The sequence below is a fragment of the Pogona vitticeps genome, chromosome 2 (assembly GCF_051106095.1).
Source record: "Pogona vitticeps strain Pit_001003342236 chromosome 2, PviZW2.1, whole genome shotgun sequence".
Taxonomy (NCBI): domain Eukaryota; kingdom Metazoa; phylum Chordata; class Lepidosauria; order Squamata; family Agamidae; genus Pogona; species Pogona vitticeps.
In genome coordinates this window covers 279207115-279232165 of record NC_135784.1, presented here as the reverse complement: position 1 = coordinate 279232165, position 25051 = coordinate 279207115, and the positions used below count along the sequence as shown (strand labels likewise).

Here is a 25051-nt window from a genome sequence, read left to right as displayed (position 1 = left end):
TTTTCCTTTAAAAAAAATAATATAAGTGGCATATGCATCTAAATTTATAACTCTCTCTCTCTCTCTTTCAGTTCCAGAACCCACAATATGCATTACAGGGTTCGCATCTCTAACACCATCTACAGCTCTATTTTGGTGTGGACAAATAACCTGTAGCCCTACTGCTCTGACAGGACAGGTCTAAAAAGGGGTGGGATGGATCACTCTAAATCAAAACACACCTGGACACCATAAACCAAACAGCACCAAAAGCAATCTAAATTGCGAGCTATTCTGCCAGTGCGGCCATGTCCTTTCCTTGTAAATAAAATCTATGCCTTAGGAAGTGCTATTTTGCTATGATAAAGGCTTGGATCCAGAGAAACACTGGTAGAAAGTAATGGCCAGAATGTGAATTTTCCTGCTTTCTTTCCTGCTGTCAGCCCACCAATCCTCTAACCAGCCATTCTCAGTGTGGCCCTAGATCATTTGAAGGGGACCCACAGTCTAGAAAAATTCTTCTTTTATATTGTGTTTATGGCTGTTGCCCCCCCCCCCAAAAAAAGGTTGAGAATGGCTTCCCTAAATGGCCAAGTCAGAGGGTCAGGAGGCCTTGTGAAAAGAGCAGGCTGTAGAATAGAGGCTAATGGAAAAGGAGGAGGCAGAGGAAGTTTCTTGTTTATTCTCTTGTGAGGTGCTATATGCAGACATCAAACTATTTGGAAATGTGGACATAAGCTTCAACTGCAGTTGGGCTCCAGCCCATGTGTTTCCAAGGACAACTGTCTGTCCTTGTATTGGTAGCAACACACACTATGTATGAGAAGATGAAACACCAGGAAGACATGGTAGGTAGCAAGGGATTTCAGAGGCGTGATTTCTGTTGACATAGTTGAACTGTAGCCATTTTTTTGCCACCCACACTGATTGTGTTAATTGATTTGGATCAGCAGCACTCAGCATATGGACTTTAGGAGTCAGGTACACTGAGTCATCTATAAATATTTCCATATTTCCAAATATTTCCTCCAGTGTGGCTGCTGGTTATCACCCACAAATCAGCTTTTAGTTTATGAAGAAAAGTCCCCAAAATAGGCATCGGATTGTGACAAGTCCTGTAAATTGTGGTGTTGGATTGACGTAAGGTCAGAATTGTCAGGCAGCTTATATTAGTGTACATTTTCTTTTATTAGTACACCGCACTTCTGCATTCCTTGCAGTGTACAAAAAATATATATCTTCCATTATACAGAATGACAGCTTGTTTTAGTGAAGAATTGCCTCTGGCTGTCTTGTAAACAAGATTTGCTTCAAGAGCTTTTTGGCTCTCCTTTGCAATAGCACAAAGAGCCTTTGTTCTGTTTTCAACTCAGGTTGCCAATTTTTTTAAGTAATTAGGAACACTCAGGAGCTGAATGCATGTTCTGCTGAAGTCCATAAGATGTGGTGCAGTAACACTGAAGGAATGGACCTACATCTTTATAACACTGCAACATTGCTTCATTTAAGAACTACTGACAATCCTGCTCTTAGCAGAAATAAGCATTTGCTAACAGTAATTTTTCCAAGGACAGTCCCTGTCCCCCACAATATCGCATTCTACAAACTTCATATATTTTTCTCACTATACAATGGTCCTTATTGACACCCTGTCATGCAGGGCAACAACCAAACTGGGTTTTGCTTCAGGCTGAAAGCTGTGTAAACTTTCTCAATGCCTGGACAATGATTAGATGTGCAGCTTTGATTCAACCTAAGTGGCATGCGACAAAAGCCTATGCATAATTCTCACCAATTATAATAATCTTCAGCAGAGGTGAACATGATGCTCCATTAAGTGGAAAAAGCAGGTCAGCAAGTGAAGAGGACTTAACTGGATAATCTGAAGAAAAAGAGATCCTACAAGTACAGAAGAGGACAGTTGCTAGGACTGAATATGTCAACAAAGTTTGTCAGCTGTATTCACTAATGATCTTTATGCCAATATAATTGAATCATCAACAAAAATTCCATGCTACCATAAGTAACAGCCAGTGTATTGACTCCTCAATAAACCTTTACACTGCAACCATATTGGTTCCATATTGGTTCCAGTGCAAAGGCTTTCCCCAAAACCTGGGATACCTCTAGGACTAGGTAAATATTCAGAAGCAATTTATACCCAGGTAGCTGTCCAGTGGTGGCACTGTGGGTTAAACCACAGAAGCCTCTATGCTGTAGATCTTCAGCTGTAAGATCGAATCCACATGTCCCAGCTCCCGCCAACCTAGCAGTTCAAAAGCATGCAAATGCGAGCAGATAAATAAGAACCACCTCGGTGGGAAGGTAACAGCGTTCCGTGTCTAAGTTGCACTGGCCATGTGACCACGGAAGATTGTCTTTGGACAAACACTGGCTCTATGGCTTGGAAAGGGGGATGAGCACCACCCCCTACAGTCGAACATGACTGGACAAAAATTGTCAAGGGGAACCTTTACCTTTACCAGCTGTCCAGTAGCCTCATAGTATATGTTGTTGTTTTTTAACATCACTTCTGCTCTTTTCTGATTGTATGCAACATTATGCAAGAGAAGGCAAGGTGCTGAGCCTAGCACCTTTACTAATTTCATTTCATTTATTTTAAACAGCTGTGTGTTTTGCCAAAGGCAAGATGCAGCTCTCTACGATGCAGCCAGCTTGGTGCTTTCAGAAGCGGAGAGCCATCATTCCTCTCTCATCTCATTATACAATGCTAGGTGTAATCTGTGGCAGGACAGATCCTGAAGCTGAGGCTCCAATACTTTGGCCATCTCATGAGAAGGGAAGTCTCCCTGGAAAAGACCCTGATGTTGGGAAAGATTAAAGGCAAGAGGAGAAGGGGACGACAGAGGATGAGATGGTTGGACAATGTCATCAAAGCTACCAACATGAATTTGACCCAACTCCAGGAGGCAGTGAAAGACAGGAGGGTCTAGCATGCTCTGGTCCATGGGGTCAGAAAGAGTCAGACATGATTTAACAACTAAACAACAAAAGGTGTAATCTGGGAGCCATGTACATATCCATCAGTGATACTTTCTGGGCTAAAAAGACCTGCCAGTTATTTTGGGATGGTCAAGTTTTCCAGAGCTTATTAGCATTATCATCCAGGAGGTAATTGCTGCTCATAGTAATGGTTTATGATGTCATGCATCCTTTCACTGTGGAACTTCCATCGATGTAGGTTGTTTTTCCATTTATAATATTACAATATTGTTGCAACATTGCAATATTGTTAATGGTTCTCAGCTGCAATATAGCTAGTCCTTTATCATTTCTGCTATCATCTGAAGAAGTGGAACAGTGCTCCCATGCAAGTAGTTCTGAAGTTTAACTATTTGACCTCTACAGAGATTCTTGAAGTGGACATGACAGTGTCTGCACATGCCCTCTGACAAATAAAGGTGCTCTGTATAATAGGATTCAGGTTTAAATAATCAAGATCATTATACTTCCATAGTTCCAACAGAAAATGTTAATACTGTACTGGGTTTGCCCAGCTATTAATAGTAGTAATTTTGACACGCATCAGGTTCTGTTCTATGTACTGCCATCTCTCTATCAAAGCACTTATTTTCAGGCAATCATTCCTTGTTAAATAAAATTACCAATATTCTGTTTGTTTACATTTTTTCAGCTTTTCAAACCACTGATTTTAATATAAGTTACTGTTGTTTTAAGACTAATTCCCAGAAGATCTTCAACAGGAGGAAATTAGTCATACAGTGAGAAACAGTGTGAGCCCGGCTGAGCTCTATTGTTAACATGAGTTAACCAGTCACTCCACCCCAGTTAATAAAATAGTAATGTATCAGCAATCTCACATATCACTGCACTGAGCTCTTCAATTCTTCTCTGTTTCCTTTGTGCAAACTAGTGCTACAGCTGCTACTATGCTTCGGTTTCCAGCTTTTTAATATTGGTAACAGTGGTTAGCATCTACCTCTTTCTTTTGCCTTTTCTTTGCAGCATTTCTGTTCTTTCCTGTTTATTTTTGCTTTATTCACTCTGCTCTGTCGTTCCTTCTGCTGCTTGTTTGTCCAAACTATTTTGTTGTCTTCATTGGATTCTTTAAAAAAAAAAAAGAACATCAGTTTTGTTAGTTTTGAAACCTCTTCATACATTGGCTGCTTCTTGTCTTTGTTCTACCAGTCGTCTCCTTTCCCTTAAACCTTACATTTCTCTTATTTCATGGCCCCTACTTTTTTGTTGTCCTTTCTTTTGTCCCGCCAACCTCTGTTTCTCTCCCTCCTTGAAGTCATTTCAACCATATGTATCTTCTTTTCTGGTTCTTTTCAGTTCTAATACTTGCTGTTCTGTCACTTTTTGTGCCCCTGTGGCTTTATCCTTTTTCTCTTTCATTACAAGGTATGAGCAGGGTTTTTGTATGATTTATTTTAATTCAAACAACATATAGCACCTAGATCTTGAGATGCTTTATAAACCATTAGGATAATACCATGGATTAGTGTGGAAAAATGCTCAGTTTGATATACTAAAACCTTCAAACTTCAGTGAAGATAGAATTGCACACTTGGGCCTGAAATACCACCGCAATGTGTGGTTCGTGGAGGATGAGTAATAAAAAAAGCACAATTAATGACATTGCACACAGACATATCTGATCAAAGAGCACATGTCTTGGGGTAGTAGCCTTAACTCCCAAGTTCCTTTTATGAATTAATATAAAATAGCCTTAATTCTCAACTCAATTTAGCAGAGATTTTTTAAAGCATGGAATTATCCGTTAAGAGGGCCAATAATGCAAAACCTTTAATGCCCAAGGTTGCAAATAAAGTTTACATTTGAAAAAGGAAATGTTTCCAAACACATATTTGTGTTCTGAAAAAACAGCTTCTAAGCTGTATGTGCTAATCAAGCAAGAGACAGGCATACCTAATTTACCAAATGATGAATAAGGTGGATCTCTCTGACTAATTCTGAGGCCTGCAATCTGACAAAATATTAGAAACGCACCACTGGGAACATAAACACGCCCTTCCTATTAAATTCTAACATTGTTCATTTCCTGACTCAGTACATAACTCTTCATTCCTGTCTGCCGAAGGTATTGATGTGCTGAACTGCAGGTCCATCCACATATGAGAAAATATTTTTTGTGTAGCAGCATTTGCCTATCCTTTGTACTTCTTAAACAGCACAACTATATAAAACTGAAGGGATCAACTCTGTGGCCAACAAAACCAGTTTTCTTATGCAGGTATAACTTCTGTGTTCAATTATGACTGCAATCCTGAAGACAGCAGGCCTTATCTATTTTTCTGGGAAGATCACCTTGATGTTAATGTGACTTGTGAATGAGTGGCATGTTCAGGATTATGATGACAGATGCACAATTGTAAGCATGCTTATACGTAATACTTACAGGTAATACATATGCATAATACTCAAGCTTAGCACACAGTGAAATATGTTTGTGCTTGTCTCTTAGATGTTATACTTTAGACATGGTTTTCCTATGGACAAGTGATATGCATGTAGTAAATAAGCGAACAAAACTGGGCAATGAATTTTTCTATCAGACTTCTCTGATGTTAGACCATCACTATAAGTTTCCAAAGATCAATATCTATCTTGTCCTTAACAGCCCAGGGTATTTGAGGGTTTGTCTCTGCAGGGGTTAGTAATTGTTAGACTTCTACAACTCATCTTCCGTTAACTTATTTATTTATTTAAAATATTTTTATCTTGCCTTTCCCCTCAAAAAGAACCCAAGGCAGCTTACAGCAATTAAAAGACAGTATTTAAGCTAACAACTGTGAGTATACAATAATAAAAGGATAAAATTAATACAATACTAAAAAGCATAAGGAACACCAAAACACATTCAGTGCAGTAAGATACAGCAATAAGTTAAAAAAAAACCACTGAGTAACCAATCACTCAGGGAAAGTTTGTCTGAAGAGAAAGACCTTCACCTGCTTGCAAAAGGACAGTAAAGATGGGTCTGCCTATCCTCCTATGGAAGGGAATTCCAGATTCTGGGAGCAGCAACAGAGAAGGCCCTCTTCTGTGTCCCCACCAAACACACCTCTAAAGACTGCAGGGCCGAGGAGTAGGCCTCTCCTGATGTCTTTAAAGGTGTGTTTGGTGGGAACACAGAAGAGGGCCTTCTCTGTTGCTGCTCCCAGACTCTGGAACGCTCAAGGAGGCTCATAAAAGGAGATGCGGTCCTTGAGTTAACTTGGGTCCAAGCCATTTAGGACTTTATAGGTTAGAACCATCACTTTGAACTGTGCTTGGATATGGCCAGGCAGCCAGTGGAGCTGTTGTAAAAGAAGGGTTATGTGATGCCTGTGCCCAGCTCCAGTTAGCAATCTGGCTGCTGCATTTGGTACCCACTGAACCTACATGACCCGTTCCATAGGCAGCCCCATGAGCATTACAGTAATCCAACTGGGATGGAAATAAAGCATTTGTCACCATGGCCAGATCAAACCTCCCCAAGAATGTCCAGAGCTGGCACACTCCTTCTAACTCTGCAAATGCGCTTCTGGCCCCTGACAAAACCTAGTAATCCAGACTCAGAGCCATCTAGGAATACTTGCAAGCTGTGCACCTTGGTTTTCAATGAGAATTTAGCTCCATCCAGCACAGGCTGAATCCCTGTTCCCCGATCGGCCTTTTGACTGACCAGGAGCACCTGCCTTGTCTGGATTAAGTTTAAGTTTATTCACCCTCACCCAGTCATTACTGACACTAGACATGGATCTAGAGCCAAAACAGCTTCCTCAGATTTAGACAGCAAGGGGAGATAGAGTTGGCTGTCACCAGCATATTGGAGGCACCAAACCCCAAACCCCAGACAAGCGGTTTCATGTACATGTTAAATAACGTAGGGCACAAAGCACAATCCTGAGGGATGCCATAGGCCAATGGTCAGGTTGCTGAATCCAAGTCCCTCTGCACCACATTCTGAGTTCTCCCCTCCAGGAAGGACTTGAGCCACTGTAAAACAGTGCCTCCAAGTCCCATCCCAGAGAGACAGGCCAGAAGGATGCCACAGTCAATTGTATTGAAAGCTGTGGAGAGGTCCAGTTGAACCAACAGCAACATACTCCCCTTGTTCAGTTCCTGCTGTAGGTGACCAGAGAAATATCCATCCAACAACCAGTCCTGAAACCAAATTGAAATGGATCTAGATAGTCCATCCAGGAATCCCTGGAACTGAGAACCATGACCCACTCTAATACCTTGCCTAAAAATGGAATATTAGAGACAGTTCAGTAGTTATTTAGTATTGTGGGATCTAAGGAGGACTTTTTCAACTATGGCCTTACTATTGCATCCTGTAAGCATGCTGAGATCCTACCCTGTTGCAAGGAAGCATTCACCACACTTCCTACCCACTCAACAACTCTTTCTGACAGCTTTTATAATCCAGGAAGGGCATGGATCCAGCAGACATGTGGTACCCTCCAAGAGTTTTGTCCACACCATCACACTGCAGAAATTGAAACTCAGTGTAGCGTTCCCCTTTATTATGTCAATGGTTCATGTTTGTTATGTTAATTGTTCATGCATGTTCATGTTGCTGAGAGGCGGAGCCGAGAGAGATGTGATAAGAGGTGGAGCCTGAGAGAGAGTCAGTCAGAGGGATAGTATGAGTAGCATGAGAGAGTGGAGAAGGAGATAGAGTGTGGCATTTGGGGAAATTTGAGAGGTGATTAGTTAGGAGTGTATTATCAAATAGAAGATTGTTGTTAATAATAAATTTACCTATAGAAGATATTCATGAATCACTATCAATTTCTGTAATCAATAAACAAAAGTTATATTTAAAAGACTTTGAAGTGTGAACCTGAATCTTCATCTTCCTGAAGTAATGGTGATTTAGTGATCACCTGGTGGCAGCAGTGTAAAAGAGGGGATTGTTTGCCTTCGTGTATTCTGAGTCTTGGCGGTCAAGCAAGGGGACACGAGGGCGAATGCCACACTCAGCACAGGGCAAACAGGAGTCGTAGCTACATTCACAAAGCCTAGTACAACATCCAAGTCAGAGCAGATCAGAAAATGTTATCTGCAAAGTGTTGTGCAAGTTCTTCACAGTGAGCTTTGCTTTGGTCATTCAAATCCAAATCCAGATGGGGAGGATAGAGTTTGTGGGACCAGCAAATATGTCTCTCCTTGTCCTGATCCTGTATTACTTTTTTGAGTCTACTGAATGGTAAGGAAATATGTAAAAGGGGGCATTCTCCTTTGACCCCATAACCATGAACTATGTAATCTTGGGTCTATGTGAAGAAATTATGGAAACAGCACAGGCACACCTTACTTAAGAACCAGCCTGTTTAATGACTGTTCGGATTTACGACCTTTTACGACTCTTGTGAATACCTGCTTGCTGCTTTCAAGATACCTCTTCCCAACAGCATGTGATTTATTACTTCCTCATACACTATTATTGCTGCTCACTTATTGACTAATTTGCTTAACGATCTAGTCACCTAGTGTAAGAACAGAACTCAGTCGTTAAGTGAGGAGTGCCTGTATTTGTATTCAGGGAATGGAAAAAGAGAGCACCACAAAGCTCCAGACCAACAGAAATGCCCTGAAAACTGCGAAGTGTCTCACTATTTGGTGAAGTGGGGTGAATATTAAAATTGAAAAGTTAAGAAATACATATTTAATGTATATTAAATTTGTATTATTGACCAGATTTTTATAGGTGCCAAAGCTCCGCCACCCAGGCATTTTCCTGACTGGTTAGCATTATCAGCTATACCTGCCTTAAATAATTATTTAATGAATTTTCCTTTAAAATTTGTTTTTGCCAAGTGTTTCATTATATTATTATGAACTGCCACATATTTTAAAATTAAAATCCTATTAAACAAACAAATAATCAAACAATTTGATTTGTTTTCCTTTGTCTTGTATTATGTTCACCTAACAAGCAGTTCCAGTAACAGGTACCTTTTTCTTGTATGTAAAGTTATTTTGGGGGTGGGGGTGGGGGTAAGGTCCTCATGAACAGTCCAGGCAGTTTTAGTTCTTGTATAACTTTTAGGATACTATTATGGTTATTATATTTGTCCAGCAATTTTCCTTCCTCATGATCACTTACTTGGAATGTGATTGAGAACAGAATCCCTTGTACGGTACTGTATTAGTGCTAAGGAGAACGTCATGGAGGAAGAAGGAAACCAGACATTGTTGTGTCCATGTTTGTCAAGAGAAAAGAAGCCAGAAAATGAAAAGTTAATTTTAAGAATACTAAGAGCTCCGCCTCTAATTAAAAGAAAAAAAACACACAAGCTCTGTTTTAGCTAGGTTTAGCACATTCTAACTCTGTTTAAGTTTGGGTGATTTGGGTGAATAGATAACATGTTCTTGACTACAGTTTAATTTTATGGGGAATTGGGTTTTTCTGTGCAGCAGCAAAATTTTTAGTCCTCTGCCAGATGTCCATTTATTTTACCACACTTGTGGAATCGATTCAACCTATGTGAACACCCCTGTCTGCATTTTTTAAATTCCTGCTATCTAATATAGCACTATACCAGATCATAGGAATTAAACCAAAAACAACATTGCAGCCTGCTTGCTGAGGCTGGCACTGCAGCTTCTTGTGGCTCCCTAGTGCCACACCAAATGGCTGACCCTGCCTGCCTGTTACTTGCCTGCCTGCCTGCCTGCCTAGCCCGTCCTCTAGTTTAAGTCAAGTGTGGTGGTGGTGGCAGCAACAAAACCAGCAGCACTAGGTTTCAGCAGCCAGAGGGCTGGGAAGTGGAGCTGGTCTTGTTTTCTTGGGCCAGACTGGACTATCTCCAACCCCTTCACGCACCACCCCATCTCTCTGCTGCTGCCTCTTCTTTCTCCTCTCCAATCTTCCCAGTTCCGGCTGGGAATGTAAACAGCGAAACAAATACCACGTCCACGTGGCTGTCGTAATTTTGAACTGATTTCATTTACAACACTGCATCTTGCACGGTAGATGTTAATTCTTACCAAGTTCTTACTTTACAAAGATCCAAATTGATCATCCAGCACTTTATGGTTGACTTGAATATATCATTGTATTAATTATTCTTAAAAGCAATTTCCCAAGCATTGAAAGAAGCAAAGAGAAGCATACCTAAGACATTTTCAGACTGTACCAACATTCAATGAGGTGTAAAATTTAATTTCAACTCACCCTGTCAACACTTTCCTTGTGAGTTTTCTATTTAGAGTTCTGTGTGTGTGTGTGTGTGTGTGCGTGCACGTGCATATGCAGATGTAAGGGAAATCCACTAAACAGTATGTGTGTGATAACTGCCAAGACCATTGATTGTATTTTGCACCCTAGCCTCTCTTTATGAGTGAGATCCCACTTGATCACTGCCTCTTTCATGGGAGTTTACAGGTGATCCAGACACGGTATTGTCCAATCCACAGCCCGCCTGAATGTTCCCATTGTTTTCTGTTGTTCTTTCCATTCTATATATTAAGGGAAAATTATAGAATAGAAGCACAATACTTTTCAACTGTGAATGACAGGAACCTTTTGTCTACAAATACATAGGAACAAGGCATGGCAGCAAGGCCATTAAATAGTGGGTGCCATTGGGAGATGAGAATCCTTCCTTTGCCACCTGGCCAAACTGGTTTGTAGTGATCATGCTAATGATAATACGTGACTTAATGCTTCCAGAAGTTTGCTTCTAGTGTCTGTACTGTGGCTTTGATAGTTCCTCATTGTGCATGTATGCAATGCTTCCATGACTAACTTTCTGTGACATGCTGTGAAGAGTCTTTCTTTTTCTTTCTTTCTTTCTTTCTTTCTTTCTTTCTTTCTTTCTTTCTTTCTTTCTTTCTTTCTTACTTTCTCTTTCTTTCTTCCTTCCTTCCTTCCTTCCTTCCTTCCTTCCTTTCTTTCTTTCTTTCTTTCTTTCTTTCTTTCTTTCTTTCTTTCTTTCTTTCTTTCTTTCTTTCTTTCTTTCTTTCTTTCTTTCTTTCTTTCTTTCTTTCTAATACATACCCAATGGAAACAAACACTGGCAAACACAAATATTAGGCAAACCCTTGAAACAAAACGAGGAACATGAGTACCTGCTTTCCTGTTTCTCTTTACTGTATATAGTGAGCACCCCCCCATCAGTTGTTGAACTTATCCACTGAATCGTGTATATATAGTCACATCTAGACATACATATTCTGTCCAGTACCCAAGCTGATATGCTTCTATGGATCAGATTGGATACGAACAGGTTACTTACCTGTAAACATGGTTCTTTAAGTGGATTCTCTATGAATACACACTGATGGGTTAAACAGCGCCTGCGCTGGTTCCTCTCGGAATTTTCCAGAGCTATGAGGGAAAAGATACAATGTTTGAGTTGCCCTGCACTGCGCAAGTGCAGCCCGCCAAAAATCCCCAGTTCCATGTGCCCGCACATAGAGAGAGTTGGAACTCAATCAGCAGTGACGGACACGTGGGGAGGTTGGGCGGGTCGTGTGTATTCATAGAGAATCCACTTAAAGAACCATGTTTACAGGTAAGTAACCTGTTCTTCTTTAACGTGGTTCTCTATGAATCCACACTGATGGGTGACTACCAAGCTACTTACAGGATGGTGGGCCGTCACTGCAGCAGTGATGTAAGGATAGCCCTCCCGAATCTGGTCTCATTCTTGGCCCTGAGGTCCAGTCTATAGTGTTTGATGAAGGTCGATACACTGGACCAGGTAGCTGCTCTACATATGTCGGGGATGTCTACCCCTCGCAGCAGGGCCGTGGACGTGGCAACAGCTCGTGTAGAATGAGCACGCAGGTTTTCAGGGAGAGGTTTGTGCTGCAACTCATAGGCCAACGAAGTGGTGGAAACCAACCATCTGAACAGGGTCGACGTCGAAGCAGCAGTCCCTTTACGTTGGCCATAATAACACAAGAACAGTCTCTGGACTTTCCTGAAGTCCTTGGTCCTTGAGATATAAAAGGATAATGCACGACGAACGTCCAAACAGTGGAGCGTGCGCTCAATATCTGAAGAGGGTTCAGAAAAAAGAGTAGGTAGCAACAGAGGTTGGTTGACATGAAAGTCCGACACCACCTTGGGGAGGAAAGAAACATCTGGGTATAATACCACCTTGTCCTTGAAAAATTGGAGGTAAGGGGAATCAGCCCGGAGAGCCGCCAATTCACTAGCCCTACGGGCAGAAGTGATTGCCACAAGGAACAAAGTTTTCAGGGATAAAAACTTCAGGTCACAGGTAGCCATTGGCTCAAAGGGGGGACGAACCAGTGAGTGCAGTACTGTCTGTAAAGACCACTGAGGTAATGGCCGTCTCACAGGGGGTCTCATGTTGGACAGACCTCTAAAGAAAGCTTTCACCGTCGGATGGGAAAACCATCTGGAGGATTGAGACCCCTTTGGTTGGAAAGTTACAATGGCTGAGGTGTACACCTTTAAGGTAGACTTGGTTAAACCAAGATCAAACAGGTGTCTGAGATACAGTAGCAATGTAGATAAAGAGACGGGAGATGCTTGTAAACCCCGCTCTGTAGTGAATTTGAGAAAACCTTGCCACTTGTGTTGATAGAGCCGCATGGTAGAAGGCTTTCTTGCCTTGTCAAGAACTTCCATTATTGATGGGATATCCTCCACGCTGTCAATTGGAGGGAGTCCAGGTCTGGGTGGAAGATCGACCCCGAGTCCTGAGTTATTAGGTGTGGGACGAGGGGAAGTGTCACCTTGTCGATTGCTGTCTGCAGAAGTAGAGAGAACCAAGGTTGTCTGGGCCACCAAGGTGCAATCAAGATTGCTTCTGCTTGCAGCTGGAGGGCTCTGACTACTGACCTCTGAACCAATGGAATGGGAGGAAACATGTATAGAAGGCCCTTGTGCCAAGGGATCATGAAAGCATCTCCCAACGATCCCGGGCCCCGTCCTGCCCTGGACGCGTAGCGGAGACACTTCTTGTTGGAGTTCTTGGCGAACATGTCGGTTGTCGGAGTTCCCCACCTGTGTCAGAGTGCTTGAAAGATCTCTGAGTCCAGTTCCCATTCGTGATTTTGAGTGGAGCGGCGACTGAGCTCGTCCGCAACAATGTTGTCCGTGGTGGCTATGTGGATGGCTACCGGGTAAATGTGCTCCTGGTAGCACCACTCCCAAAGATGTATTGACAGAAACAGAAGGGACTTTGACCTTGTTCCCCCCTGCTTGTTCACGTAGAACATCGCTGTGGTGTTGTCTGTGACGAGCTGAATCGCCCTGCCTCTCACGAGAGGTAGGAAGGACTTCAAGGCCTTTATGATGGCTAACAGCTCCAGATGGTTTATGTGCAAGTTTTTCTCCTGAGGGGACCACAGAGCGTTGATCTGATGACCCTCGCAATGGGCGCCCCATCCGAGTGGACTCACGTCTGTAGTGACCTGAGTTGTCAGATGAACCGGACGGAAGGGGCGCCCCACCAAGAGGTGAGGTCGGAAAGTCCACCATTGCAGCTGCTGTGCCAACTCCGGGGTGACAGTGAGAAGCTTGTTTGGACTGTCGAGGAGTGGATTGAAGAGGGACAGCATCCAAATTTGAAGTGAATGCATCTTGAGGCGAGCATGGGACAGGGTCGCCGTTGTAGAAGCCATGAGGCCTAGCAGATGTTGTGCAAGGCTTGCTTTTACTCTTGCCCTTGGCCTGAACCTTCTTATGGCTCTTACTAGCTTTTGGATGCGTTCTGGAGGCATGAACATCCGAGCGTGTACTGAGTCTAACCTCGCTCCGATGTAGTCCACCACCTGAGAGGGATTCAGCCTGGACTTCTCGTGATTGACTGTGAGACCTAGTGATTGTAACGTCTGGAGAACATACTGGGTGTCCTTTAAGGCCTGATGTCTGGACGTCGAGACAATCAGCCAGTCGTCGATGTAGGGGAACACCTGGATCCCCTGAAGACGCAGGTATGCTGCCACCGGAGCCATGCACTTGGTGAAGGTCCTGGGTGCTGTGGAAAGGCCAAAAGGTAAGGCCACAAATTGATAGATGGTGTTGTTGAAAAGTAGACGCAGATATTTCCTGTGGCTCCTGTGTATGGTGACATGGAAATATGCGTCTGTTAGATCCAGGACCACAAACCAGTCTCCTTGCCTCAGAAGATGAATGATGGACTCTAAGGTCACCATCTTGAACTTGCATGCCTTGAGAAACTTGTTGAGGCTTCTCAGATCGAGGATGGGACGAAGGCCCCGTCCTTCTTTGGAACCATAAAGTATCGGGAGTAAAAACCGTCGAGGACATCCTCTGATGGTACCTTCTGGATAGCCCCTTTCTGAAGGAGAGTCAGGATTTCCTCCTCTAGGATCGGATCGAATGATGTAGGGTTGACCTGTCCTAGAGGAGGCAACCTTATAAACTCCAGGCGGTAACCGGAGGTGATAATGTTGAGAACCCAAATGTCGTTGGTAATGAGAGTCCAGTTGTGAAGGTAAGGAGAGAGGCGGGTGGTGTGGGAGGTTGGCAGCGGAATAGTCAGGGAGTCAAAGGTACTGCTTTTGTTTTCTTCCAGGTGTTTTGAAAGACTGCCTCTTACGAGACGGTTGGGATCTGAAAGCAGCAGATGAAGAGGAAGAAGCCTGAGGAGGGCGTTGGGAAGAATTGCCCCCGTAAGGACGGTAAGTACTGGTGGAAGGCTGTTGGTAAGACTGGGTGGTGTACTTTGGACGCCACTGAGGTTTGGATTGTCTAGGTGCAGTTTGCACCGAGTATGATTTAGCCGTTTTCTTACTTTTATGTAAGTTTTCCAGGTTCTCATCAGTATTTTGGCTGAAGAGGCCTGTGGCATCAAAAGGCAGGTTTTCTACTCTAGTCTTAATGTCCTCCACAATGTTGGCTGAGCGCAGCCAAGCATGCCTTCTCAGAGTGATAAGGGAGGCAAAATTCTTGGACGTGGCCTCTGCTACATGGTGGGCGGCTAGCCGTTGGTATTTAGATACTGTGAGAGCTTCCGCATGAGTATCCAGACAGAGCTGTCTAATATCTCGAGCTTCCTTCCCTCCTTGTTGGTTGGGGTAGGGTGACCTTTTGTAGGAGTCTTAGTAGAACTAGACTCTACTATTAAAGAGTTGGGTGCAGGGTGCATGACTAGGAAAGAGGTATTGTCGCCATGAATCCTATAGAGATTCTCGGTTCTTTTCGAAATCGAGGTAGCATTGGCAGGATGCTCCCAGAATTCTTTAATAAGGTCCATCAGTTCAGGTATGAAGGACAAACTGACTGGATGTGTCCTTTCAGCTTCGATATCCCCGAAGATGAGATTCTCTTCTCTTCTTGGGGACTGCTCAATCGCCAGCTTTAAAGCTTGAGCCATACGGCCAACCATTTGAGTGTAGGAAGAGAAATCTTCCGAAGGAGAGGATGGTTTTAAGTTAGCTGCCTCTGGAGGCAAAGGTTCCCCAGGGATTGGGACTTCTAAGGACACCTCCGACTCGGTGTCGCCTTCCGCATCGGAAGATTCCTCTCCGGGATGCTCCTCCTCCGAATGGTATGGGGAGGATGGAGGACGAGGTACTTTCGGCCCCGAAGGCGTCTTTTTCGGGGCCGGAGGACACTCCTCTGCAGGTTGTGGAGGCGGCAAGACAGGCGGTGCAGTCGGGGCATCCTTCGGCACCGTAGGTTTGCCAGAGCCCATATCCGATGGTCTATTCAGGGATGGGCTTCACCACGGAGAATGTGACCGAGAGGATGACGAATAGGAGTACTTAGATCTCTTTCTCCTATGTCTCCTTTCCCTTGAGGTCGAAGAGGACTCGGTAGAAGAATCCTTTCTTCGCCGTCTCCGGTGGGACCTCTTCCGACCCCGACTGTAATCTGAGTCGGACGGCGAGGAGTCCCTTCGGCGTCGGTGGCCTCGACAGTGCCTTCGTCGGTGATGGCGCTTCTTCGCCGATGGTTCGTCGTCGGCGGAATGAGAAGCTGGGCGCCGAGGGACTGGTTCTTCAAATGGCTTGGTAGGTCAATCCCGTGGAGGGGGAGGAGATGTAGAACGACCCGACTCCGAGAGGAGTGAAGGAGATCGGGTTGTTCGCCCGGTAAGTATCGGGCTGAGCGGTACGCTCTCGGCGCCGGCAACGAGCTTGTCGAGCTGGCTAACCATAGGCGACTTGCCCAAATCCACCGGTGGCGGTTGGCGAGGTGGAATGGGGGCGCCCAAGTCGGAGACCGAATCCCGGTCCCGAGAAGACTCCTCAAGGAATGGAGAAGGCACCGACGCCGATACAGGTGGTACGACCAGGGTAATCTCCTTGGTCTTCGCCTTAGCCTTCGGCGCAGCCTTGGACGGTCCCTTCTTCGTTGGTGCCGAGGTTGAAGAAGAAGGCACATCAGACGAAGACTTTTTTCCGGCAGGCAATTTCTTGGATTTCCCCTTGGAAGGCTTCTTGGACACCTCCTTAGATGTCGAAGGAGGGGAAGAGGAGGCCAAAGTCACCTCCGAACGAACAGTGGAGACTGACTGGACAGATTCCATATCTGACGGTTGTGAAGCTGACAGAGTGCGATTCCACAGAAAATACTTGAGGCGTTGCTGACGAGATTTCAGGGTCGCCTTGGTGAATTCCTTGCAATGCTTGCAAGTGGTGGGCGAATGCGTCTCACCCAGACAGAAAAGACAGAGTGAATGATGATCCTGGAAGGGGAGCTTCCCGGAACAAGCAGAACAGCGGCGAAAAGGTCCCTTTTTCGCTGACATAGGCCAAACAGTTAACAAACGGCAGAGAAAGTCAGTAATTGAAAGAATCCTGCTGGCGCGTGGCACCTCAGCGGGAGGTAATAGGCCTCAATTAGGATCAAGCGGGAAAGCGAAAGTACTTGTAATGAGCACGCCAGAGGCAAAGGAAGGCCAGCCGGTCCGAATTCAGGGCAACGGAGAGACGGAGAGACGAAAGACAAGCCAGGTCAGGTCCAAAAAATCCGAAAACAGCGATAGGAGAATGAAATCTCAAGAGCTCCAACCGAGAGGTTCCAACTCCGCGGGCGGATAAATGGAACTGGGGATTTTTGGCGGGCTACACTTGCGCAGTGCAGGGCAACTCAAACATTGTATCTTTTCCCTCATAGCTCTGGAAAATTCCGAGAGGAACCAGCACAGGCGCTGTTTAACCCATCAGTGTGGATTCATAGAGAACCACGTTAAAGAAACAGTTGGTTACAGAATCATAATCAGAGAGTGTTTATCAATGACTACTGTAAAACTGGGAAGAGGGTATCACAAGGCTGGGTCCTGGGGTCAGTGCTCTTCAACATTTTTATGCCTTCGATGAAGGAGTGCAGGGAATACTTACCAAATTTGCAAATGGCACAAAATTGGGTCGAATACCAATATCTTGGAGGACAAGAACCAAATTTAAAAATATCTTGATAGGCTTGAGCGCTGGGCTGAAATCAATAATATTAAATTAAACAGGGATAAGTGCAATGCTATACACCTATGGGGGAAAACCCAAATGCACAGTTACAAGATCGGGAGTACTTGGCTCTGTGATACTACAAGTGAGTAAGATCTTGGAAATGTTGTAGATCACAAGATTAATATGAGCCAATAGTGCAATGTGTCTGCAAAAAGCACAAATGCTATTTTAGGCTGCATCAACAGAAATATAGTCGCTAAATCCTGTGAACTACTAGTTGGACCCAATGGCCTTATAGGCCTCTTCCAACTCATTTATCCTACGATTCTATGTATGGATTGGTTTCAAGGAAGCATGAACAAGAGGGTGCCACTGCACCCGCGTCCTGCTTGGCCAATATGGGATTAGAATGATGCACCAGATAGGATTTTCCACTGACCCTGTACAATACTTCCCATGTTCTTAACATTCTTGTTTGTCTAGTGTATGTGTATTTGTCATTTCTAATTCTGAAGTACAAATGTCCCTAATGTCTGTTACTTTATTTAGGGACTGAGCTAGTCAGTTATCAACCACATGTCTAACAAACGTAGCTGTGATTTAATTAACAGCTTCTGAAAATAAATGAAAAGTTAGACTTGAATCATGGACACTTGCACAACTTCATTCATTTACAATATTTGTGTCATTATCAGCTACTGTCATCACAGTAGCTATTGAGTCATCACTATGCTTATCTTATGAGGTGCCGTCTAGTCTTCCAAAGGTTATGCCATAGTAAATGTGTGAGTCTTCACAGTGGTAAGGACAAGGAAAAGGCTACATGATCCCCAAATATTACACAATGTAAGAACAGGTGATACCTGTTACTGGACCACTGAAAATCAAGCAAATTGCAAGGTTTCATGGAGAAAATCCCACTTCTTCAGGCTTAGCACAACGCCTTCATGGATAATGCAGAAAAAATGTACACAAGAGTCCCAGAGTACTGGTATATGTCTGTGAGAGCTGATGTAAATACTCTGAGGCTGAGTCTCAAGTCTCTCTGAAGCAAGGTCTGGAACTTTTACACCCCTCTCCAAAATGCTCTTCATTTTTTCTCTAGAAAAAAATATTTCTCTGGTAAAGATAACCTTTGACCACAAGGAGGCAGTGCTTTCCTTACACATTAAAGAAACTTTGCCTAGAGCAGGGGCAGATCAGAAGACATTATTGACTGAAAAGTTTTTTTCAGGACACTTGCCATGTTTTTAGGATATTTCTGAAGCATCAAAGCATGTGAGTTTCTGCTATGCTGACACCTTCATCACAATTTTGCAAATGCCAGACCAGGCATCTTTCTTTCTCTCTTGGTTCAGTGTGTACAACATCCATGTGATCTACTTTAGAGGATAGTCCTCTAGAATCTATTTGAAGGAGTCCTCTGTCTGAAGAATTAATCTGACTACAATTTGCTAATAAAGCACCATGAGAAAGGAGAGAGCAAGGGCCTTCAAGTTGCCCACCACAACTTGGAAACAGCAGGCTAGCAGACTGAGCACCACCATAGCAGACTCTGCACCACCATATCAGAGCCTTCTAATGTGAGATGTGTTGTATTTCATTTCAAATTTCAGCACCATAAATTTTATGCACATCTATTTCCTCTTTGATTTTATTTTTTTATATCAATATAAATGGCCACACTATCTATTTAAAGGGCTGTCAAATGACAGTTCATCTAAAGGCATCTCCAGTCTCAAGTATCAGCCAATATGAAATTGGTTTAAAGATAATGCCTCAGTTCCAAGAGTGTTTCACTTAAGGAAAGTTTTCAAAGAAGTAACTGCTGTGGTCTGTGCAAGCATATCCTTATAAGAACCAAAAAAAGAGATATGGTGCGTCACCTTAAAGGCTTATATTTTAATGTGAGCTTTCTTGTCTAAAGAAATTGATGTATACATGAAAGTTAGTCTTTAGGGTGCTACAACATTTTTCCACTTTTTTGTTTTTATTTTGTCTGGATTCACGTATGGAAGCATTTTTTTCAACAGAACTGGGATGAAGAAATCCCCCTTCTTCCTGCAGATATCTTGCATATCCTGGGAAAATTTAGGAAATCATCTGGACCAGATTTTTAGGCAGTGCAGAAAGCTGTGGAAGAGGGGGACAGGATGAGGAATTCCCATTGAAGAATTCTAGCCAAATATGATGTTATTGTCTAAGACTGCCTTGTACCTCAAAGAGACTCATACACAATGTTCCTATGCAGAAATGCTATGTCTCACCTTGCTGAGTCATCCTCAGAAAGGAAAGGAAATAGCTTGAAACCAGAGGCAGCCAGCGAAACCGGAGGAACTCAGTTGTTCAGCAGACAGTATCTTCTGGAAAGTCTTGGGAAGAAGAGCTGATGTCAGTTCTGCCTGTGAGGCACTGAAAGAGTCTGGCAGATGAGAGGCTCAAACAAAAGCAACAACAGTAGCTAAAGGTCCCTTGAAAACTAATTGAAAAAATAGCTAGATACCTGAGATGGGCATGCTGAGATCTAGAAATTTTGCAGGCTCAGACGGTCAGCTTGTGGGAGACTACTCATTAAAATACTTGATACATAAACCCATATTTGCCTTGCCTAGAGTCCTCAGAACTATTTATGATCCAGACTACCTGACAATCTACTTCTACCTATTCCCTGTAATTTAAGATGATATCCACTGGACTGTTTGGCTTAATTCACACTCAGAAAAAATGCTTTTTAAAGAACCGGAATGGCCATTAAGAAACAGCCCAGCACTGTCTGTCCATAAGCATAAGGAGAAGGCCTTTATACGTAGACATGTATATTCTGCTAATGCATTTCTATTTCAGCCAATGGTTTCATTCACATTTCTTGTCTTCAGTTGTGGAGAATGAAAGAAACAACTAGAGTTTTCAGATGTATACATACAACTACACTTGATGTTAACCAAAAGGCCGAGAAGTTTTTTATACTTTTTTATATGTACTTACATTAGTTTTCAAATACTATTTTCAAGATTACAAAGCATTAAAGTATTCATTCATTAATATACAACTACTTCATACCCATTAATATTGTTCAGTTTGCTGTAAAAATTGACTTATCTTCAAATAGGAAAAAAAATAAGATTCTGTGTTGAATTATGGAGCTCTCATTGTTCACCCTTATTTCAGATAACATAGAATGGCAGCATACCGTAAATGCCCTGGTATAAAGCTAAACATATGCTGCATTTTCTTTTGTGAAAAACTGACCAATATATGCAGTCAGTATACAGTATATTAATTTAGAGGTAACATCAGTGCATGAAATCTGAACAATGATGCTATTACATTACAGTCCGTGACAGAGGTGAGCTGCATTGTTGCCATAAATGGCAAACAAATGTGCAATGATTTATGAAGAAAGCTATGTATTTTATGTGAATGACTTAAGGACAGATGTAAAATATGTTTTAAAACAATCTGTTTTTAATTATTTAGTTTACCTCAGGGCATCACCAATTACAAATTTAAATTCACTTGAAGTTTCCCAGGCTGTCACGAGTAACACATGCCAATACATTTATATGCATGCCTACTCAGATATAAACTTTATTGAGTTCAACCTATTTTACTCCTAGGCAAATGTACAGTACAGTGGTGCCTCGCTTAACGATTGCCTTGTTTAGCGATGAACTCGCATAACAATGTGTTTTTTAGAAAATAATATGCACCGCATAACGATGTTTCCTATGGGCGATTTTCGCTTAGCGAAGTTTGGGACCATGCTTCGCATAACGAATGCGATTTTAGGTCCCCTGCTTCACTTAACGATGTTTCTTTTTTCAATTAAAAAAGTGTCTTAGAAGGGTCAAAAACGGTCCCAAATGCTTGGATTCGTTAGAGGACCCCTTAAGTCATGTGCAAACCTGATTTGGCTTTGATCTGACTTTTCGTTAATTTTTTGTGAATTTTTTTTTTGGCCCATAGGAACCAATGGACCTGTCAAAATCTGACAGCTCCATGCTTTCCTATGGGGGAGAAAACAATTCACCATAAATTAACGAAAGTTCAGATCAAAGCCAAATCAGGTTTGCACATGACTTAGGGGGTCCTCTAACGAACCCAAGAATTTAGAACAGTTGCTGAGTCTTCGTTAATTTTTTATGAATTTTTTCTTCCCCCATAGGAAATAATGGAGCTGTCAGATTTTGACAGCTGTCAAAAGTTGGGGGGAAAAATTCAGAAAAAATTAACGAAAAGTCATATCAAAGCCAAATTAACTTTTGCATCCGTTTTAGAGGGTGCAGAAGCTAATCCAAGCATTTAAAACCATTTTTGCCCCTTGTATGACACATTTAAAATTGCAAAAATTGACTTCGCAAAGCCATTGAAATGTATTGAGTCAGCTTCAATACATTCCAATGGAGGATACATTGTTTCGCTTAGCGATGTTTCCTATGGGTTTTTTCGCTTAACAACGGCAATCCGTTCCAATTGGAACGGATTAACCGGTTTCCAATGCATTCCTATGGGAAATGGTGTTTCGCATAGCGATGGTTTCACATAGCGATGTTTTTTTTGGAACCAATTAACATCGCTATGCGAGGCACCACTGTATACGATTGTAGCCTTAATGAGACATTCTTCTAAATCATGTGCTACTATACTAATATGTTCATGAGGTTATTATCCCACATTTATTTTAGTTCAACAAATCCTCAACTGTTCTGAACTTCCTGTTTGTTCTTTGTCAGAGGTATCAGTGAGGCAATGAGCAGGCATGGGCATTCCATTTTTTATTATTAAAATTTTATTTATTTATAGACTAAGGTTCTCACAATAATGAACTAATTAAAGTATATTGTTGTCACATACTGCCAAGTTGCATCCAATTTATGGTGACCCTAGTCGTTTTCAAATTATGTGAGATATTTAGGAGTGGTTTTACCAGTGTCTCCACTTAGTGAATTGCTATGGCCAAGAGGAGACTTGAATCTAGTTTGTCACACTAAAACACCACACTGGAAGCTGATAATCAAGTACCATCAAGTCAGTTCTGATTTATGGCAACCAATTTCCAGGATTTTCTAAGTATAGAGAAGTCATAAGTGGTTTGTTCCCTTTTTCTTAGGGCACCCTGCAGCTTGCCCAAGGCCACACAGGCTGCCTCCCCTCTAGGCAGTGGGGAATTGACCTACCAACCTGGGGTTCTACAATCAGGAACCTAACTACTTAACTCACCTAACTATCCAGCCAGTGATTACAGACAGATAATTTTAAGAGTAAAACTCCCTAATCCAGATTTGTTTGTGAATTTGCATATTACCAGAATACAGTATACTTGGAGGACTCTCTATTTAAACCAGGGTTCCCCAACCCCCGGTCTGTGGCCCGGTGCCAGTCTGTGGGCTGCCTTGAACTGGGCCGCGGACAGTGATCACCGGCCCCACACCCACCCACACGGGGGGGGTGTGTGGCAGTTGCTGGTGGACGTGTTGAGCTTGTGCGCATGTCTACAAGTGTGACATGCAAGTGTGTTACCTCAGAATCTCTGCACCCCCATCCACCTTGATCAAAGAGATCTGGTGGCGGCAGTCACAAACCTGGACTCCTCGCCTTCGCTGTAACCAGCGGCAGCACAGCTCCTCGCGGCTGGGAGCCAGGCAGTGTGGCAGGGACCAGTGGCTGCAGCCTGGTGCACTTGGGGTGGGGTGGCTCGATCAAGGTAGAAGGGGCAGCTGGTGGTCTTCCTACTGGTCCTGGTGAAGCCTGGGCCGGGAGCCTTCGCCAGTGGCCAGGAGCAGGCCGGAGTCGGAGCAGAGGGTGACAACCATGGGGGCGAGTCTGACTGGGCAAAATACAGTTCCCACGGACCGCAGCAAGGCACACATGCCCTCCCTTGTTGCTGGGCAATGGGGCATACAGAAAATGGTGCTGGCCAGGGGCCAGCTTTTCCCCTGAGGGAGCGGGTGAGTCACTTCTGGGCATGAAGGAAGCCCCCAGGAGGGGAGGCGGCGCGGGGACCCTCAGCGGGGTCCTTCCCAGCGCTCCTCACCATGCACTCCCCGAAGAGTGTGGCCTGGGGTGGTCCAGGCAAGGCGAGGCTGGAGCTGGCGTGCTCCTGGGCCACCTGGCCCTCTGTCACCTCACTATGATGACCGGGCCCCGCGGGAACTGGATGGGGAAGGCCTAGGCAAGCTCAGCTTCAGCCCAGACGAAGAGTTCGAGCAGGAGGAAGAGGAGTCCTCCAAGCTCATGGAGGTTGGTGCCTGAGCCCCCGCCTGCTTTCCCATTTCCCAACACACACGCACACACCGGCTTCGCCTCCCTCGCTCACCCCGTTGTCACTCTGGCGGAGCCTTGCGTTTGAAGTGGAGAATGGAGAAGAGTTTCCCACCACCCTGCTATAGACGCCACTACAGGTGGCTGGGGAATAGGCAGTGTGGCAGGGACCAGCGGCTGCTGCCGGGCAGCTGCAAGGAACTGAGACACCACTGGTTGCAGGGAAGGCAAGGAGTCCAGGCTTGTGACCGCCGCCGCCAGATCTTTTATCAAGGTGGAAGGGGGTGCAGAGATGGAGGCAGCAGCGGCGGAGGCCAGCCTGGCTGGTCTGCAGCACCCGCTGGCACTCCAGGGCCACCACCTCGGTGGCATACTTGGCCAAGAGGGCACGGAAGCGCTCATCCCGGAAGGCCTGGGTCAGGCGCTCCACCCGTCAGCTCGAGGTCCTCCAGGCTTGAGCAGGCCGCATGGTGAAGCCGCCTCCCCTCCGCTCAAGGCCAGGCTCACCCAAGAGGTGGGTGTGTTACACACGTGTGTCTAAGGGGCATGTCGCGCATGCGCATAAGCTCGACACACCCCTCCGCAAGTGCAACACGACCACCCATGAGCGCAGGGGTGCCCCCACCCCCCCATCCAGTCCATGCAGGGAGCCAGCACCCCCCAACCGGCGCAGTCCGAAAAAGGTTGGGGAACACTGATTTAAACTAAAGAGCTATAATTGAGGATGAAATTACTTCATCCAACTTACTCTTCCTTGTGACTCTGAAAATTCTAGCCCAGTACATTCATTGTGTGCAAAGAAAGTACAAACACAACTCCTGCGGAATCAGTTTCTGCTGAAAGACTACTTGTTGCTCTAGAACAATGAGGAAAATATGTTTTTTGAAGAATGGTGCAAGGGAGGGAGGAACTGAAGTTCAGGTCTACAGTGCAATTTTGTGCTACCTGAGTGTTTTGAAAGGCAATGTGGCATAATATAGAGTGTCAAACAAGGATTTAGGACAGCCTGGATTAAAATCCCTGCTTTTCCACAGAAACTCATTGTAGGGACAGCAACGACAATCCACTTGTTGAACATCTCACATAATGCAAAAACCCCAACAAGTGGAAGCCGGTGGTGCAGTCTTAGGAAAGAGAGGGAAGTGACATTGGCTTTCAGATCTGCTGAAGTTGGCAATTTCTGCCTTAAAGTGGCAAAAACAATGCTCATTGTATGTGTACATATTTCTCAGCTATTTGTCATCATTTAGATCAGAGTTACAATAATGACAGGTTGTATATATTCATAGCATTATTTAAACCACAAGCCAAATTAAACTATTGTCTACCTTTTTTCCTAACTACATGTTTACAATAGAATTGTTATAACAGCTGACACTAACTTAATTTACAGATCTTTATTGACATAGAACGTTGCTATTGGATACAAAGACCACCAAAGTGTTGTGCT

The 25051-nt window shown here is 43.9% G+C and overlaps 1 protein-coding gene and 1 long non-coding RNA gene across 2 annotated transcripts; both read right to left on the bottom strand.

Moving 5' to 3' along the window:
* Positions 1-23203, bottom strand: LOC144586380 (uncharacterized). Its single transcript, XR_013541173.1, has 2 exons — positions 17275-23203; positions 1-4066 (listed from the first exon to the last, which is right to left on the bottom strand). It is a non-coding gene; the product is annotated as an uncharacterized LOC144586380 (long non-coding RNA).
* LOC144587068 (uncharacterized) lies at positions 11194-15623 on the bottom strand. Its single transcript, XM_078386417.1, has 4 exons — positions 15305-15623; positions 14526-14990; positions 11571-12708; positions 11194-11311 (listed from the first exon to the last, which is right to left on the bottom strand). The coding sequence occupies exons 1-3, from the start codon at positions 15621-15623 to the stop codon at positions 11585-11587; spliced, it is 1908 nt and encodes a 635-aa protein (XP_078242543.1). The 3' UTR covers positions 11194-11311; positions 11571-11584.
* Positions 23204-25051: the final 1848 nt, after the last annotated feature.